Below are 14,445 nucleotides of genomic sequence, written 5' to 3'. Positions count from 1 at the left end.
GTAAAAGGCTGGTGTCTGCTGGGGCAGGGAGGAAGAAAAGTGATTGCAGGAAAGAGCCAGGGAAGTAAGAGGGGCCAGATTAAGGAACTTTAGACTCCGCCACAAAGACTTCAGAGAAGCCAGGCACAGTGTTTCACACCTGTAATCCCAATGCTTTGGGAGGCTGAGGCAGAAGCATCACTTGAGCCCAAGAGTTCAAGACCAGTCTGAGCAACATAACAAGACCACATCTCTACAAAATTTTAAAAATTAGCTGCAAGTGGTGGTGTCACATGCCTGTAGTCCCAGCTACTCAGGAGGCTGAGGCAGGCAGATTGCTTGTGCCCAGGAGTTTGAGGCTGCAGTGAGCTATGCCACAAAGCAAGATGTTATTTCTACAAAAAAAAGTTTAAAAATTAGCTGAGTGTGGTGGTGCACACCTGCGGTCCCAGCTACTCATGAGGCTGAGGAGAAAGGATCGCTTGAATCCAGAAGCTTGAGGCTGCAGTGAATATGACTATGCCACTGCACTCCAGCCTGGATGACAGAGTAAGACTTTGTCTCTAAAAAAATTTTTTTTTTTTTTTTTTTTTTTTGAGATAAAGTCTTGCTCTGGAGTGCAATGGCGTCATCTCGGCTCACTGCAACCTCTGCCTCCTGGGTTCAAGCGATTCTCCTGTCTCAGCCTCCTGAGTAGCTGGGATTACAGGCACAAGCCACCACACCCAGCTAATTTTTGTATTTTTAGTAGAGACGGGGTTTCACCATGTTGGTCAGGCTGGTCTCGAACTCCTGACCTCGTGATCCACCCGCTTTGGCCTCTCAAAGTGCTGGGATTACAGGCGTGAGCCACCACACCCGGCCTAAAAAATTTTTTTTTAAAAGACCTAGGAGGCTCTTCCCAGGGTACCCCTCCCCCCATACACCTCCAAAATTGCCAGGACAAAGGTTCAAAAGTGTTCTGTTTAATACGTTTTGTCTGGTAGTGCTTGGGTGCCTGTGGTTGGTTTCTCTCACTGGAACCAGTCCTGGCCCCCACTCGCCTGGCTTCCTCCAGTCACCCCAGGTCCTGGGGCTGGTGTGTCAGAAGCTGCCTTTGTCCTCTCCATTCATCCATCCTTGGATCTGTCTGGCCTCTGATGCCCTCATTCAGCCTCTCGGGGTCCAGGGGTGACTGGCGTGGATCCTGCTCGCTGTGCCAAGATGGCCCTCCAGATGCGGCATACCATCCCTCCCCTGGGGGTAATGGACTCTGTGTGGCTCAGCCAGAAGGTGGCCCTGGACTCTCTCTTGCACCCACTGCCTGCCCAGTGCCCCCTCTGTCCTTAGGGGACCCAGGTGCCCCTTTGGTTTCCAGGAAGGAACCTAGGCAGGCCTGCAGTTGGCCAGGATGAGGCCACATGCATGGTTCACCCTTGGGGGACCCAGGATGTACCTGATGCGGGTATAGATGAGGTCATCTCGAGTGGCATAGGTGAGCAGGGTATGGAGGGTGAAGCTATGGTTCAACAGCTGGATGTGGACAAAGACCCGCAGAAACAGGGAAATAAGAAATTACAGAAAGATGTGTCCAGAGACCCAGGTACTAGCTCTGCTCTGCTGCCAAAATACTGAGGCAGATCACACCCCCCTTCTGGGCCTCAGTTTTCTCATCCATACAATGGGAAGAGAATACTAAGTGTTCTTCCAGTATTGAGATTCTCTGCATCAGAGGGCACAGTGAGAAGAGCGGGCAGATGGACAGAGATGGAGGCTTTGGCTGGTGAGGTCAGAGATAGCCAAGCACTCCCCACCTCACCATTTGGATGGTGCCTGAATCCACATTCAGTTCCTGTAGCCATTGCACCAGGCCCTGGTCCGTTGAAAGAGTGGCTGTCAAGAAGCAGTCAGGTGATGAGCCCAAGAGTGCCTCCTGCTAGAAGCTGCCTCGAACCCACCAATAGTGTTCTCCAGCCAAGGCCCACTCACCTGGGGGCTCTGGGGCCAGGGCATAGGTCCGGACTTCCTCATTCAGCCGCTGTAGAGCCCGCTGCACCAGGGCCTGGTACTCCCGTTCCTTCTCCGCCAGGACTTCCCGCAGCCTGTGGGGCAGAGAAGAGTAGAATGGAGTGGTGAGTGGGGAGTGAGTTGAAGCCCGGCAGAGGCTATGAGCGATTCCAAGGGGCTTTACCGATCAGTCTCTGCCCTCAAGAGGCTCAGCTGCACCATCAGAGGAGCGGGGCCCTGCTCAGGCTCCACTGGAAGCAGGCTCTGCTGGCCTGGGCTCTGCTGTGGCCTCTGCTGGGAGTCCCCTTCTTTACTCAGCTCCTCTGACCTCAGTGAGACCGCCTCCTTCTCCACCTCTGCAGCGGGGTGCCGTGAACTCAGGCAAGGCTACAACGCCTGTTTGGGACCCCTAGACCCCAGCAAGGGAGTGCGGGGGTAGGGTGCCCAGCTCTGGGCAGGCCCCAGGCAGTGCCGGTATGGGAGATGTCCATTTAGTCACGCCCCCACCGGCGCCTGCCTGCCCCTGTCCCGCCTGGCCCCCACCGGCCCCATTCGATGTTCACCGCGCCCAGCAAGCACCACACCCTCGCTGGCAGGAGGCCCGTGGCACTCCCCTCCTACCCGGGCCCAGCACAGCCAGGGCTGCCCGCACAGCACGGCTGAGCAGTGAGTCCAGAACGAACATCCAGTGTGGACGGATCTGGCGCCTGCGGAGGATCTGCTTCACCTGCAGGGGAAGGGAGGGCGCCGCTGAGACAGCTGAGCCTCAACTAGAGGCAGGGCTTGAGTTGGAAAGGCCTAGAAAGTCTTCGGCGGGAGGCAAGTGGGATGGGCGGGCTTGAGGTCCAGGGAGGGGCTGGGAAGCTAGGACTGGGCAGACGGTTTTTTGCTGCAGGCCTGATCTTCAGGGAGGAGACAGGGAATCTTGGAACATCAAGTCCTGGCACCTCCCCAGGCACGGGGAGCTCACTACCTGTTGTTGGGCAGCTCTGACTACCAGAAGGCGCCCTCACCGCATCCGGGAAGGCAAAGAGCGGTCCGTGCAGAAGTGCAGGCCCAAGGCCCTGGGCCCTCAGCCGTCCTTGCAGAGCCCGCAGCTCCTGGGCCAGCTGCCGGCGGTTGGGAGTGTGGATGTGTGCCCCGAGGCATCGCAGCAGCTCTTCCACATAGTTTCTGCCCAGACGGGACCCCTGAGAAGGAAGAGAGGGGTGGTCAGCGAGTGTTCCAGCCAAATGAGACGCTGCCGCGGAGGTGGGGTGGTGGGGTGCGGGGACATCAACAGGTGTCCTGACCCCGTGCTACCACCAGGGGGCGCTAGGGTGGGCCGCCCACCTGCTCCTGCTCCTGCTCCTGCTCTTGCTCCTGCTCCTGGTGCAGATTCTCCGCCAGCGCTGGCAGCTCCTGCTCCAGCACCGCGGCCAGCATGGCCCGACGCTTGCTTTCCTGGTGCAGCAGGCTCAGCCCTGAACTCTCCTCCGGAGATGCAGGCTCCTCGGCCGCAGGCTCCTCGGGCACCCTGGGCACAAGGGCGAGCGGCTGATTGAAGACCGGCAGCAACCAGCCAGTCACCTCTGCTGCCGGGTTTGAATTCTGGCTCTCTTACTTTTATGCCTACCTCACAGGGATGGACATAGATAAATCCCGCACTGAGAGGACACAACAAGTCCAAGTTAGAGTTGCCAGAACAGGGCATGGGGAGGCACCAAATGCCACATTCACAAGTGGTCAAGGTGCCCAAGTCCCCAAGGAGGGCTTTTGTAGGAGGGGAGAAAAAGGCAAAACCAGGCAAAGGGAACCCATCCCAGGAGCCTAGGTCTCACCGGAGCTGGCTGATGCCCCCATAACTGAGGCAGCGCTTCGGGGGGCTGGGCGGGTGCTGAGACGGTGCCTGAGGGCGCGGGAATGTCTGAGACTGGGTGGTTGAGTCGGCTGAAGGAATGGGACTGGCGGAAGGGGCATCTGAGGGAGGGACAGAGCTGTCAGCAGGGCCCTCTTCCCCCCTCACAGCTCCACAACTCCTCTGCCCTCCAGTGTGTCCATCCTGCCACCTCCAAGCACCTGAGGGCCGTGGAACATGTTGGGGGGAGCTGGGGCTGCGGCTCCTTTTCCCAGGCTGCAGGAAGGGGTCCCCCAGCAGTGCTTGGGCGCTGGCTCGGAGGCGGGGGTCTGGCTCAAAAGTTCGAAGGAGAAAGGCTTGGGCCTCAGCCGACAGAGAGCTGGGCATTGGTGGATGGACCTTGTACATACCCACCTGTTGGGGGAGGGTGAACAAGGGTGACATTCAGAGGTGTCCAAGGCCCAGCCTGGCCCTATGCCACTTCCATGTGCCAGGCCCAAAGGGGTCTTACCTGAAACATGGCAGCCTGTGGGCTCCCTAGCTCATGGAAGGGGGGGCAACCCGTGGCCATCTCAATGACAGTGCAGCCCAGTGACCAGATGTCAGCTGCTTTCCCATACCCGCGTGGGCCCTGGTCAATGATTTCTGGGGCCATATACTGCAGAGTTCCTAGGACAGAAGCAGGAGCACTGATGCCCATCTAGGCTTTTTTTTTTTTTTTTTTTTTTTTGAGACGGAGTCTTGCTCTGTCGCCCAGGCTGGAGTGCAGTGGCCGGATCTCGGCTCACTGCAAGCTCTGCCTCCCGGGTTCATGCCATTCTCCTGCCTTAGCCTCCCGAGTAGCTGGGACTACAGGCGCCCGCCACCTCGCCCGGCTAGTTTTTTGTATTTTTTAGTAGAGACGGGGTTTCACCGTGTTAGCCAGGATGGTCTCGATCTCCTGACCTCGTGATCCGCCCGTCTCGGCCTCCCAAAGTGCTGGGATTACAGGCTTGAGCCACCGCGCCTGGCCCCATCTAGGCTTTAACATGGGGTTGGAGAGGGGAGGGGAATGCCATCATCCTCAGGCCGACTGCACCCATACTGAACCTATCATCCAAAACGTACCTCAACACCTATCCTGGTCATCAAACATCTATCCTGAGTTCCATCACCACCCGAGGCTCCATCACCTGCCAAGGCTTCCATCATTCACCCTGGGCTCCACCACATTCGCAGACTCCATCACCCACAGTAGCGCTCCAGCGCACATCCTGGATTGCATCGTCCCCCTGAACTCCATCACCAGCTTTTTCCTCCAACTCCCACCTTGGCCTACATCGACACTCCTCAAGTGCTAAAGTCAGTTTCATCACTTATCCAAGCTCCAGTTCTAGATGCCATCACCTCAGCCCTGGCCCAATCACTCACCCTGGGTTTCATTCCCCATTAGGACTCTAACTCCATGCCTAGGAGCAATCCCATTCCCTGGAAAGTTCCAAGACATCTTCTGCCCCAGGTCAGCATCCCCACTCAGCACCCCCACACCTTGTTACCTGTGAAGGTCTCAGTGCAAGGTGTGATTCCTGCCAGTCGCTTGGAGGTGCCAAAGTCAGAAATCTTGAGCAGCCCACTGAAGGTGTTGATCAGCACATTGTCCCCCTGATCGATAGTCATTAGTGGACACTGGGCTGGGCCCCTGCCAGCAGAACTAGACCCTCTTTCTGGGATCCCATCTCCTGGAGATCCCAGCCTGGTCCTGCCTCTGTCAACACTCTCCCCTTGCCATCCCACTTACATGGCCCTCTGGGGCTGGGAGCTGACAATTGGTTTGGCTTCAGAGCTGAACTTCTCCCCTCCTTCTCTAAAGAGCCTCCCTGATTAATTTCCTACCCTTTGCAACAGGTCTGCTCACTTAATCTGCCAGCCTGCGTCTGAGACCATGTCCTCCCCTGCCACCCCCAGCAGATGAGGGCGGGCCAGCCCCAGGGCTTACCTTAATGTCCCTGTGTACGATGTGGTTGTCGTGCAAATAGCCAAGTCCCTGCAGGATCTGGCGGGTGTAGAAACTGATGGTGCTCTCGTTGTCCTTCAGGGGTCCCCACACTGACCGCAGCAAGGATGACAGGCTGCCTGGGTGGGGACAGTCCAAATTCATTGTTCCCACCCACTGGCTCCAGCCCACATCTCTGCTCAAGGCCCAGACACACCCATGTCGTAGCCCCAACTCCATCACCCAGCGCCACTCCTCAGCTAATTCTAGGCTACACCACCCACACGCACTAGGGTGCATTTCCCCCTGGGCTCTCCAACCCTGCCTGCCTCGGTACCATGCCCCACACCTCGGTTTCATTCCCATCCCACACAGGGCAGGCACCTCCAGGCACTTCCTCCATAAAGATCTTAAGGTAGCCGCCCTGGCTAGCTGAGCCCAGATAGCGCACTATGTTCTTGTGGCGCAGGCGTTTGTGAAGAGCGATTTCTTCATGCAGGGGCTGAGAAAACCTGGGGGGTGGTAGGGGAGAGAGGAAAGGGACCGATGTGGGCAGAGAAGCCCAGCCCATCCCGCCCCAGCCTGGCCCCGCCCCAAGGACCTGCCCCGCCCACAAGCCCTCTCCCAACCTCCGCACCCTTACTACCCTGCCCGTAGGACCCTCCAGACCTCAATCCCGCCCGCACGGTCCTGGCTGTTCCGCCCACGGGCCCAGTCCACAGGGCTCGAACTCTCAGGTCCTATGAGCCCGCCCACTAGGCCCCGCCCACAGGAGCCACTCAGCCCTCACAAGCCCTCAGCCCCGCCCGCGTGGCCACGCACCGCACCTGCTGTCCCGCTCCGGGATCTCCTTGATGGCGATGCGCACCCTCGTGTGGCGATCACGGCCCGCGTACACCACCCCATACGTGCCCTTGCCCAGCACCAGCCGCTCGCCCGTCTCCGTGTACTCATAATCAAACTGCCGGGCACGGAGTGAGATGGGGTTCAGCAGGGCGCGCGGCCCCTCGCCCTCCGCGAGCTCCCAGTCCCGCGTCCTCACCTCCAACACCTCCCCCACGCCCTCTGCCTCCTCCGCGGGCGCCGTGGAATCCGGGTTCCTCACCAAGGCCTGGATCAGGCCGCAGAACCTGAAGGTGGGGGAGGTAAGACTCACGGGAGGGGCATCTTGGTCCCCACATAACCCGGGGCACCCGAGGGACGTCGTCCCTTTCTTTCCCCCACTCCCCCGGGCATCCTGGTCCTCAGAGTACCCTGACCATGAAAGACTGCGCACCACTGGCAATGCCCTACGCTGGGGAAGCACAGCTGGACGTCCTGAGCTGGGGGCAGTGCATAGAGGAAGCAGCAGCGCTCGTCGCGCTTGGAGGCGCTGGGAAGGGATGAAGAACCCAGTGAGTGTCAGGCTGGGTGGCAGCGACCCTCACCTCCCGTCTTTCCAGTGGCCCCAGGTCCCGCCTATCACCTGACTCCACATATGGAGGCGACTGGGAAGGTCCAGCTGGAGGGAATGTCCTGCAAGAAGAAATGGGGTGTGATCAGGGGTGCTGGGGACAGGAGAAGGGTCTGAGAATGGGAGAAAGGCTCCACAGAAAAGGTCCCAGCAGAGGTGAGTGAGGGGCCTCAGCAGTGACTTCACCTGGGTCTCAGGCTCCAGCAAGCTCAGGGTCACTGTGCTCACTGGGTCAGTACCCCGAACCTCGAGATTTGCAGGCAGCAGCACCTTGTTCATCTCCAGGACCAGCACCTGCAGGCAGTGGGAGAGTAGGGTCGGTCAGAAGGGGCTTACCCCTTTCCCAGGTCCACCACCCCTACAAGCCTCACCAAGCACTGGTCACCCTGGGGACAGGCCATCTTGAATGGTTGGCAGGACTGTAGCAAGAAGTGGAGCCAGAAGTGGGCACGGCGTGGTGGCCCTCCACGGGGCTCTGCTGGCATGGGCCTAAAGTGCTGGTAGAGCAGGAAGGTCTCCATCACGGACACCAGGTACCTGCATGCAAAGCCGCATCCTCAGTTCAGCGCAGGCACCAACCAGCACTGCCAGGGAGAGGAAACTGGCCTGGATATAGCTAGAACGTTGGCATGGGGTGCCACGGGCACTGGTCTAAAAGTAGCCAGGTCATTGCCTCAGGGTTCAGTCTAGCATGCCAACAGACATAGGTGCAGGAGCTGACAGCCCAGGTCAGGCCAAGAATGCAGAGGGGGCCACCTACCATATGGGGGCATTGAGCTTATACAGCTGCTCTGCAGCCAGCACCACCTGGGTGGGGTCATTGGCGAGGATCTGGGCTCCCAGGTAGAAACCCACATCCCAGTAATACTGCATCTTCTCCACGCAGCCTTTGCGGGCCAGCAGGCAGCCCAGCTTCATGCCTGGGGGAGAGGGGCATGGGCTCCAGTGAGTGTGGGTGCAGGGGTGAGTGAGGCCCACCATTTTTGTGGGCCCGAGTGTGGACATGAACATAGATATGAGTAAACCATTGGGTGTGGCAAGATCTCGGGTGGGAACAGGAGCTCAGGCACAGGTATATGAACATGCAGATGTGTTAGGGAACATTTGTGGGTTTGAGGGCTCCTGAGGGCCCAGAACAGGTATTAGGACCCAGGTGTGGGTATGGGCAGGACAGTCCAAATGGATGAACTCGTCCTAACTCTTACCTAGTGTGCTCTCTCCCTGCCCTCTTCCCAGGCCCCTCTGAACCCCTGTGGGTGACGAGACAAGAGCCAGGATCTGTGCTCACCTATTAGCCGGAGCTCCTTGGAATCCTCAAAGTGCTGCCCGGCAGCAATGAGGAGCACAGCTGCATTGATGCCCGAGTGGAGGCTGGGCTCTACATCAAAAGCCTTGCGATACCTGGGGTGGGGGTAGGGGGCACAAGGCTGGACCGATGCCCACAGCACCATCCCTCATCTCATAGCTCAGCCCACCAGCCACTCACTGTGCTCCTTACCAGTGATAGGCCTGCTCCCGGTGCCCGGCATCCTGGAAACCTGAACTGAAGAACATGTCCTTGTAGATACGGCCACACATGCAGTACAGATCAGGTGCCACGGAGCCCTCAAGCTGTACCAGTGGCAGCAGCACGGCCAGGGCCTTCGCCCGGTCCCCAGGCCTGTTCCTCCTAGGAAAAAGATGGGGTCAGGCCCTCCCTGATGGCCCTGGCCTACTCTGTTCAGGGACCTCCAGACACTGAACAGCAGGGACCCTTCCATGGGCCTGACAATAATGACCTCAAAATGATAGTGACCCTGGCCAGCACTGACCTCTCTAGGGGTAGTGACCTCAGATAGAAGTGATTCCTAGATGCAATGACCCTTAGAAGCAGTGATCTTGAACAGTGGTGACCATACCACAGGCAGCACCACTTCCCCCACCCCGACCAGGCAGCAGTAACTCAGAACAACAGGGACCTACTGACATCAGTGACCCTGGTCAGCCAATTCCCCGAACAGCAGTGATCCCAGACAGCAATGGCTTTGCACAGCAGAGACCCAGGTTTCGGAAACCTTTATGTGGCTATGACCTAACCCTTGCTCTGCCACTCACCGGTTGAGGGCAAAAGTGTAATGGAAGCAGACATTATGCTGCTCGGCCACATCACAGGTGGGCAAGGCCTGCAGCGTCTCCACCAGCTCAATGATGGCCGAGTAGTCCTGCATCAGGGAATGGCAAGTACTGGCATCATGGGCCTCCAGGCCCCGAGGAACCTTGGGCCAGGGTCCTTTCCCACACCTGACATCCCACCCAGCCACCATCTTCTGCATGCCTCCTCAGGCCCAGCAGACACCACACCTCACAGGGAGAACCTGCTGTATGCCCCATGTTGGGCATTCCCAACCCCACAACGGCCCCAGGAGGCAGCGACATGCTCATCCTGTCTAACAAATAAGGAAGCCAACACTCAGAGACGTTTGATCATTTGCCCAAAGCCACCAGTGAGCAAGTGGCCCAGCCAGGACCTGAACTTGGGTTTGTCTGACCTCAAATGCCAGCTGCCCTACTGCCTCTCTGAGCACCACGCACTTGCACATCGCGGTAGGAGAGCAGCAAGTTCATGATGATGTCGGGGCTCAGCAGCTCCACGCTGTCCAGTCTCCGCTGCAGCCGAGCCAGCTCCTGCCGCAGCTGCGGCCCACTGAACCGCTCCCGCGCCTGCCGGATGTCCTGCCGAATGGTCTCCCGGAAATAGCCACTGATGCCCAGGGCAGGGGAGGCAGGGAGAGAGAATGGTGGGGCCTGCACCTCAGCCCCAGCCCTCTGTACCCTCACCAACCCCCTCCTGGAGCACCCTCCCTGGGGGCCCTCATTACCAAGAGTCTGTGGGTGTGGCCTCCAGCAGGCGGGCAAGCCGGCCCACTAGGGGAGTGAGCAGAGCCTCGGTCCCCACTCCAGCCTGTACCAGCCCATCAGCCAGGCCCCGCAGAAGGCCTGCATCGCCACACAGCACCCGACCAGTGGCCGTCACCACATAGGGGATCAGTGTGTAACTGCCAACGCAATCCTGGTGGGAGGGAGGCAGGAATCAGTGAGGTCAGAGGTCAGCACAGGGCTAGACAAGGGGAGTGAGAGCATCAAAGGTCAGCACCAGTGGGAATTGGAATCGCAGGAAAGGGGCACCCGTCATGAGAGGAGGCAACAGGAAACAGAGGAACACATGGGATGTCAGGGGGGCGTTAGGTGACTGAGGAAGCCAGGAGGATTAGTGGAGGTCAGAGGTCATAGTGGAAGTCAAAGGGCACTTTCGAGTGAGAGGTGGATTCTGCTCACCGAGTTCTTCTGGAAAACATCCTCCTGCAGGAGGCAGACAGTCAGATACTGGTGTTCTGTGTAGGCCTTACCCCAGCCCCGTGCCTGCCCCCACCAGCCCCAGGCCACCTACCCGCAGGGCCTGCAGGTCAGGGAGGTCGGCCTGGGAGCAGAGGAGCACGTTGTTGGTCATGCTGAAGCTCTCACGCACACCAAGGTGGTAGAACAGGGAGGGCTGTACCAGCGAGCTGCTCACCTCCAGCACCACCACGTCTGCAGGCACAGAGAGGGCGGCGCTGATCCCTGAAGCCCAGCTTGATGGGGAAGGAGCTGGGGTCCATCCTGGCTTGACCTGCCTTGCTGTGGGACTCCAGTAGGGTCTGTTTCTGCTTTGGGCTTCAGTCGGCCCTTTTTAGGGGCCCCCGGCACTTTCACAGAACTGATCTCTGTGGTGTTGCAGGAGAGGAGTTGGGCTCACTGGGCTGGGACCCTCAGGCCACGGTTCAGAGCCTGTGAGCACCTGGCATGGGGGAAGGGAGGCTGTGGACCAATTGAGTCTGTTCCAGGACATTTGGGAGGTGGGAGTTGCGCAAACATAGAAGTCCCCTCCCTTTGGTCTTCAGCACAGTCTCTTGAAAGGGGCTACCATCAGTGTGCATGGACAACGCTGTGCCTAAATGTATGTATGTGTATATGTGTGACATGTACAGCTTACTATGTCTGACTGTACCTGTGTGTATGACAGCGTCTGCTAGGGCCTGAACGAGTCAACATGTATGCGATTTGTGTCTGTCGATAATTGTGTCTTTGTGTCCGAGTGGTCGTCGGGTCAGCCTTCATTTTAGGCTACGATTTCATGGACATCCAGGAAGCACAGCTACCGGACTCCAGCATGAGCAAGTAAGCATGGGGGCGGAGCATCCGGGCTGGTTGGAGGGAGGAGTGACCCGCGGGGGAATAGCCTCCTTCTGGCCCCGCCCCTGGCCCATCCTTCCCCGCCCACTTCCCCGCCCATTCTTTCTTGGCCGCTGAGGCCACTTAACCTAAGCTCCCTCACCCAGTATCCAGTCCCGTTGGGCCCCTTCGCTTCTCTGTTTACTTCTCCAGCCCGATCCTCGGAAACAGTATGCTAGGACTCCTCAACTCCAGCCTCCCGGGTACAGCCCCTTTCCCTAAGTCCAAGCTCCTCTCCCAGTAATTGTCCTCAAGAGATCCGCGTGACATCCTCCTGAGGCTGAGGCTGAGTCCAGCCCCGCGCCGCTCCCCGCCCCGCCCCAGAGTTCCAAAGCCCCGCCCCATCCTCTACCGGCTCGCTGGGCACTGCTCCGACTGAAGGGTGCCTAAGCCCCAACCCCGAGCCCTGGAGCTGCGCCCAGATCCCTGTCTCGTCCCGAGCCTGGCCGCGCCCCAGATCCCCTAAATCCCACTTTTTTCACGGCCCTGTCCCAAGCCCTTCAGCTGCATCTCACTTTAAGTCCCCTAGACCCGGTAACCCTCTCGGTCCCTCCCTTGAGCCGTCGAGCCCGGCTGGGTCCCCTCCCAGGACCCTGAGTCCCGCCCGGATCCGGCCCCGCCCCCAGCGCGCTCACCCGCGTTGTAGAAGGCATCCAGCGCAGCGGTGTCGCCTAGTGCCAGCGTCCCGAAGGGCAGGCTGCGCAGCTGCGGGGGCGGCCGCGGCCGGGGGAGATGCGCGCAAGCCTCGCGCAGGCAGCGCAGGGGCAGCGGCTCCGCCTCGGTTCCCTCTCCAGGCTCCAGCCCGGGCTGCGGCTCCCGGGTCAGCACATAGACCACGCTGAGCGGCCGGCTCCGCGCACAGCCCCGGCCCGGGGGCGCCGCGAGCGGCCGGCCCCGGCTCAGCGCCACGGCCAGCGGGTCCTGCCAGCAGCTGCCGGCGCGCTCCGCCCCGGACCGGGGACACTGCCCCGCCATGCGGGGGCGCTCAGGCGCTGGGCGCTGCGCACTGGGAACCCGGGGAGGGGCAGGAGCCTGGGCCGGCAGATCAGGAATCTTGGGACCTGGAATCCGGTCGGAATCGGAGAATCTCCCACGGGATCTAGGGATCCGGAATCCGGCCTGACGTCCCTTTCCAGAAATCTAAAGTCCAGGGAGAAATCCGAGCTCGGACTTGCAAGGTCCTGAGGTTCTGAAATCCGGGATTGGGTCCTAGGAATCTGGGGCATCCGATGGTCGGCAGCTCAGAGCCACTTGAGGGATCCTGGGAATCGGCTCGGAGGTGCCCGCCACCTGGACTCCTCAAGGGAGCGCCCGCCAACGCTGTCCTGCCTTCACTTGTAGGCTGAGCCCAGCCCTTTCCCGGCCGACCCAGAAAGCTCCACCCTCGGCCCTGGGGCAGCGCCGCTCCCTAGCGGCTTGAGACTCAGCCTCTCCCCTCCCTTCTCTCCCGCCAGAACTTCGGAGACTGGCGGCTTCCGGAACAGCCTGTGCCCCTGTGCACGCCAAAGATTGTGGACTGCTCACAGCAAGCGCACATAAAATGTGTGACGAGGCCGGGGCTATAGGGAAAAGGTTCGATCCTCAAGGCCTGCCCTGCAGGGATCTGTTGAATGAATGGCTCTCTAGAGACATTAGGGTGCTCAGAGCATGATGAACAGTGGGTGTCCTCCCGGGCCCAGTGAGTGCAGGCAGGGAGGGACTGGGATGGGGGAAACCTACACCTTAGGCTGCTTGTCCGAAAGCCTTCAATCCTGGAGTGGGACTTGGCATCTGAGCCTTTACTGTCGCTAGGGGGCTGCTTTCCCCAGGACCCAACCTGCTATGGACCCCCGCTGACCTTTGACTTCTATGCGAAAGGTGACCATTGGACCTGAGAAGCACTTCCCACTCTTAAACATTTCTTAAGCCACCTCTTGAAGGAGTCAACCCCAGCCCTTTGCACTACAAAGCTTCTCAGCTTCAAATCCCCAAGAATCCCCAACTTTCTTGGTGAGGCAGCAACCTGGTATAAGCCTCAGTGGACCCTGAAATCAGGAAATGGGTACTTAAGTTGAATAATTTCTCCAAGATCACTCAGCACATGACAGAGCAGGGTGCAAACCCAGGACCGCCTGTCAGGCTCTTAACTATTTAATTCTGCCACTTACTAGAACGTGGCTTTGGGCAAATAAACTGCTTAAATGCTACTCAATGGCTTTTTCATTGCCCTGTTGCCTTGTGGAAGAAAAATGTACCTTCCTTGGTTTGACCTTGGATTCGAACTAGCACCCAATGGGACAGGCAGGAAGTGGCAGAGTTTGAGAACTTGGCCTGCAACAGAGGCTGGAGTGGAAAACGGACAACTTACAAGGGACAAGCATGAGCAACTGACAGGCTGAGAAAGCTGTGCAATTCCAGGTGGCTCACACCTGGAATCCCACTTTGGGAGGCCAAGACGGGTGGATCACGAGGTCAGGAGTTCGAGATCAGCCTGGCCAACATGGTGAAACCCCGTCTCTACTAAAAATACAAAAAAAAGGAGCAGGGCATGGTGGCATGTGCCTGTAATCCCAGCTACGTGGGAGGCTGAAGCAAGAGAATGGCTTAAACCCAGGAGCCAGAGGTTGAGGTGAGTGGAGATCGTGCCACTGCACTCCAACCTATGCAGGGCGACAGACCGAGACTCCACCTCAAAAAAAAAAAAAAAAAAAAAAAGAAGGCTGTGCAATTGTGCAATTCCTGCCACAAAGCCATCCACTTGCAGGACACAGAGGGCCTCAGGAAATTGTCAATGGATGCTTGAATCTCCTCCACTCCTTCCACCATATGCCCCTCTGGCCTTGTCTTGCACACCTCCAGAGAGAGAAGCCTCACTACTTTAGAGGCTGTCCTTTCCGTCTTCCTGACTGGAAGGAAATTCTTCCCTGAAAGGAGCTGAAACTTGTGTCCCTGCTCTGCCCTCTAAGGTTTTTCCCAGTAACTGAAAGAGTC

The 14,445-nt window shown here is 58.8% G+C and overlaps 1 protein-coding gene across 22 annotated transcripts; it reads right to left on the bottom strand.

Moving 5' to 3' along the window:
* Window positions 1-925: 925 nt before the first annotated feature.
* Window positions 926-12,825, bottom strand: MAP3K6 (mitogen-activated protein kinase kinase kinase 6). Of its 22 annotated transcripts, none has more exons than XM_065526795.2 (29): window positions 12,111-12,825; window positions 10,655-10,794; window positions 10,543-10,566; window positions 10,086-10,276; window positions 9,799-9,967; window positions 9,322-9,428; window positions 8,726-8,896; window positions 8,516-8,628; window positions 7,988-8,147; window positions 7,599-7,764; window positions 7,414-7,521; window positions 7,240-7,289; window positions 7,051-7,146; window positions 6,817-6,904; window positions 6,602-6,735; window positions 6,159-6,286; window positions 5,778-5,914; window positions 5,338-5,443; window positions 4,314-4,471; window positions 4,024-4,216; window positions 3,786-3,924; window positions 3,298-3,481; window positions 2,979-3,155; window positions 2,587-2,692; window positions 2,150-2,321; window positions 1,948-2,060; window positions 1,778-1,851; window positions 1,408-1,491; window positions 926-1,317 (listed from the first exon to the last, which is right to left on the bottom strand). In XM_065526795.2, the coding sequence occupies exons 1-29, from the start codon at window positions 12,448-12,450 to the stop codon at window positions 1,129-1,131; spliced, it is 4,017 nt and encodes a 1,338-aa protein (XP_065382867.1). In that variant the 5' UTR covers window positions 12,451-12,825; the 3' UTR covers window positions 926-1,128. The 22 variants fall into 22 exon arrangements, 18 of the variants coding, with proteins under 18 accessions (XP_065382867.1, XP_045232862.2, XP_073871548.1 ...); XM_045376927.3 differs by having other exon boundaries at window positions 926-1,215; window positions 1,415-1,491; XM_074015447.1 differs by having other exon boundaries at window positions 10,655-11,041; window positions 12,111-12,443.
* Window positions 12,826-14,445: the final 1,620 nt, after the last annotated feature.

The sequence above is a fragment of the Macaca fascicularis genome, chromosome 1 (genome assembly GCF_037993035.2).
Source record: "Macaca fascicularis isolate 582-1 chromosome 1, T2T-MFA8v1.1".
Lineage (NCBI taxonomy): Eukaryota > Metazoa > Chordata > Mammalia > Primates > Cercopithecidae > Macaca > Macaca fascicularis.
Note: the sequence above shows the minus strand (reverse complement) of the source record. Positions and strands in the feature narration are given on the sequence as shown.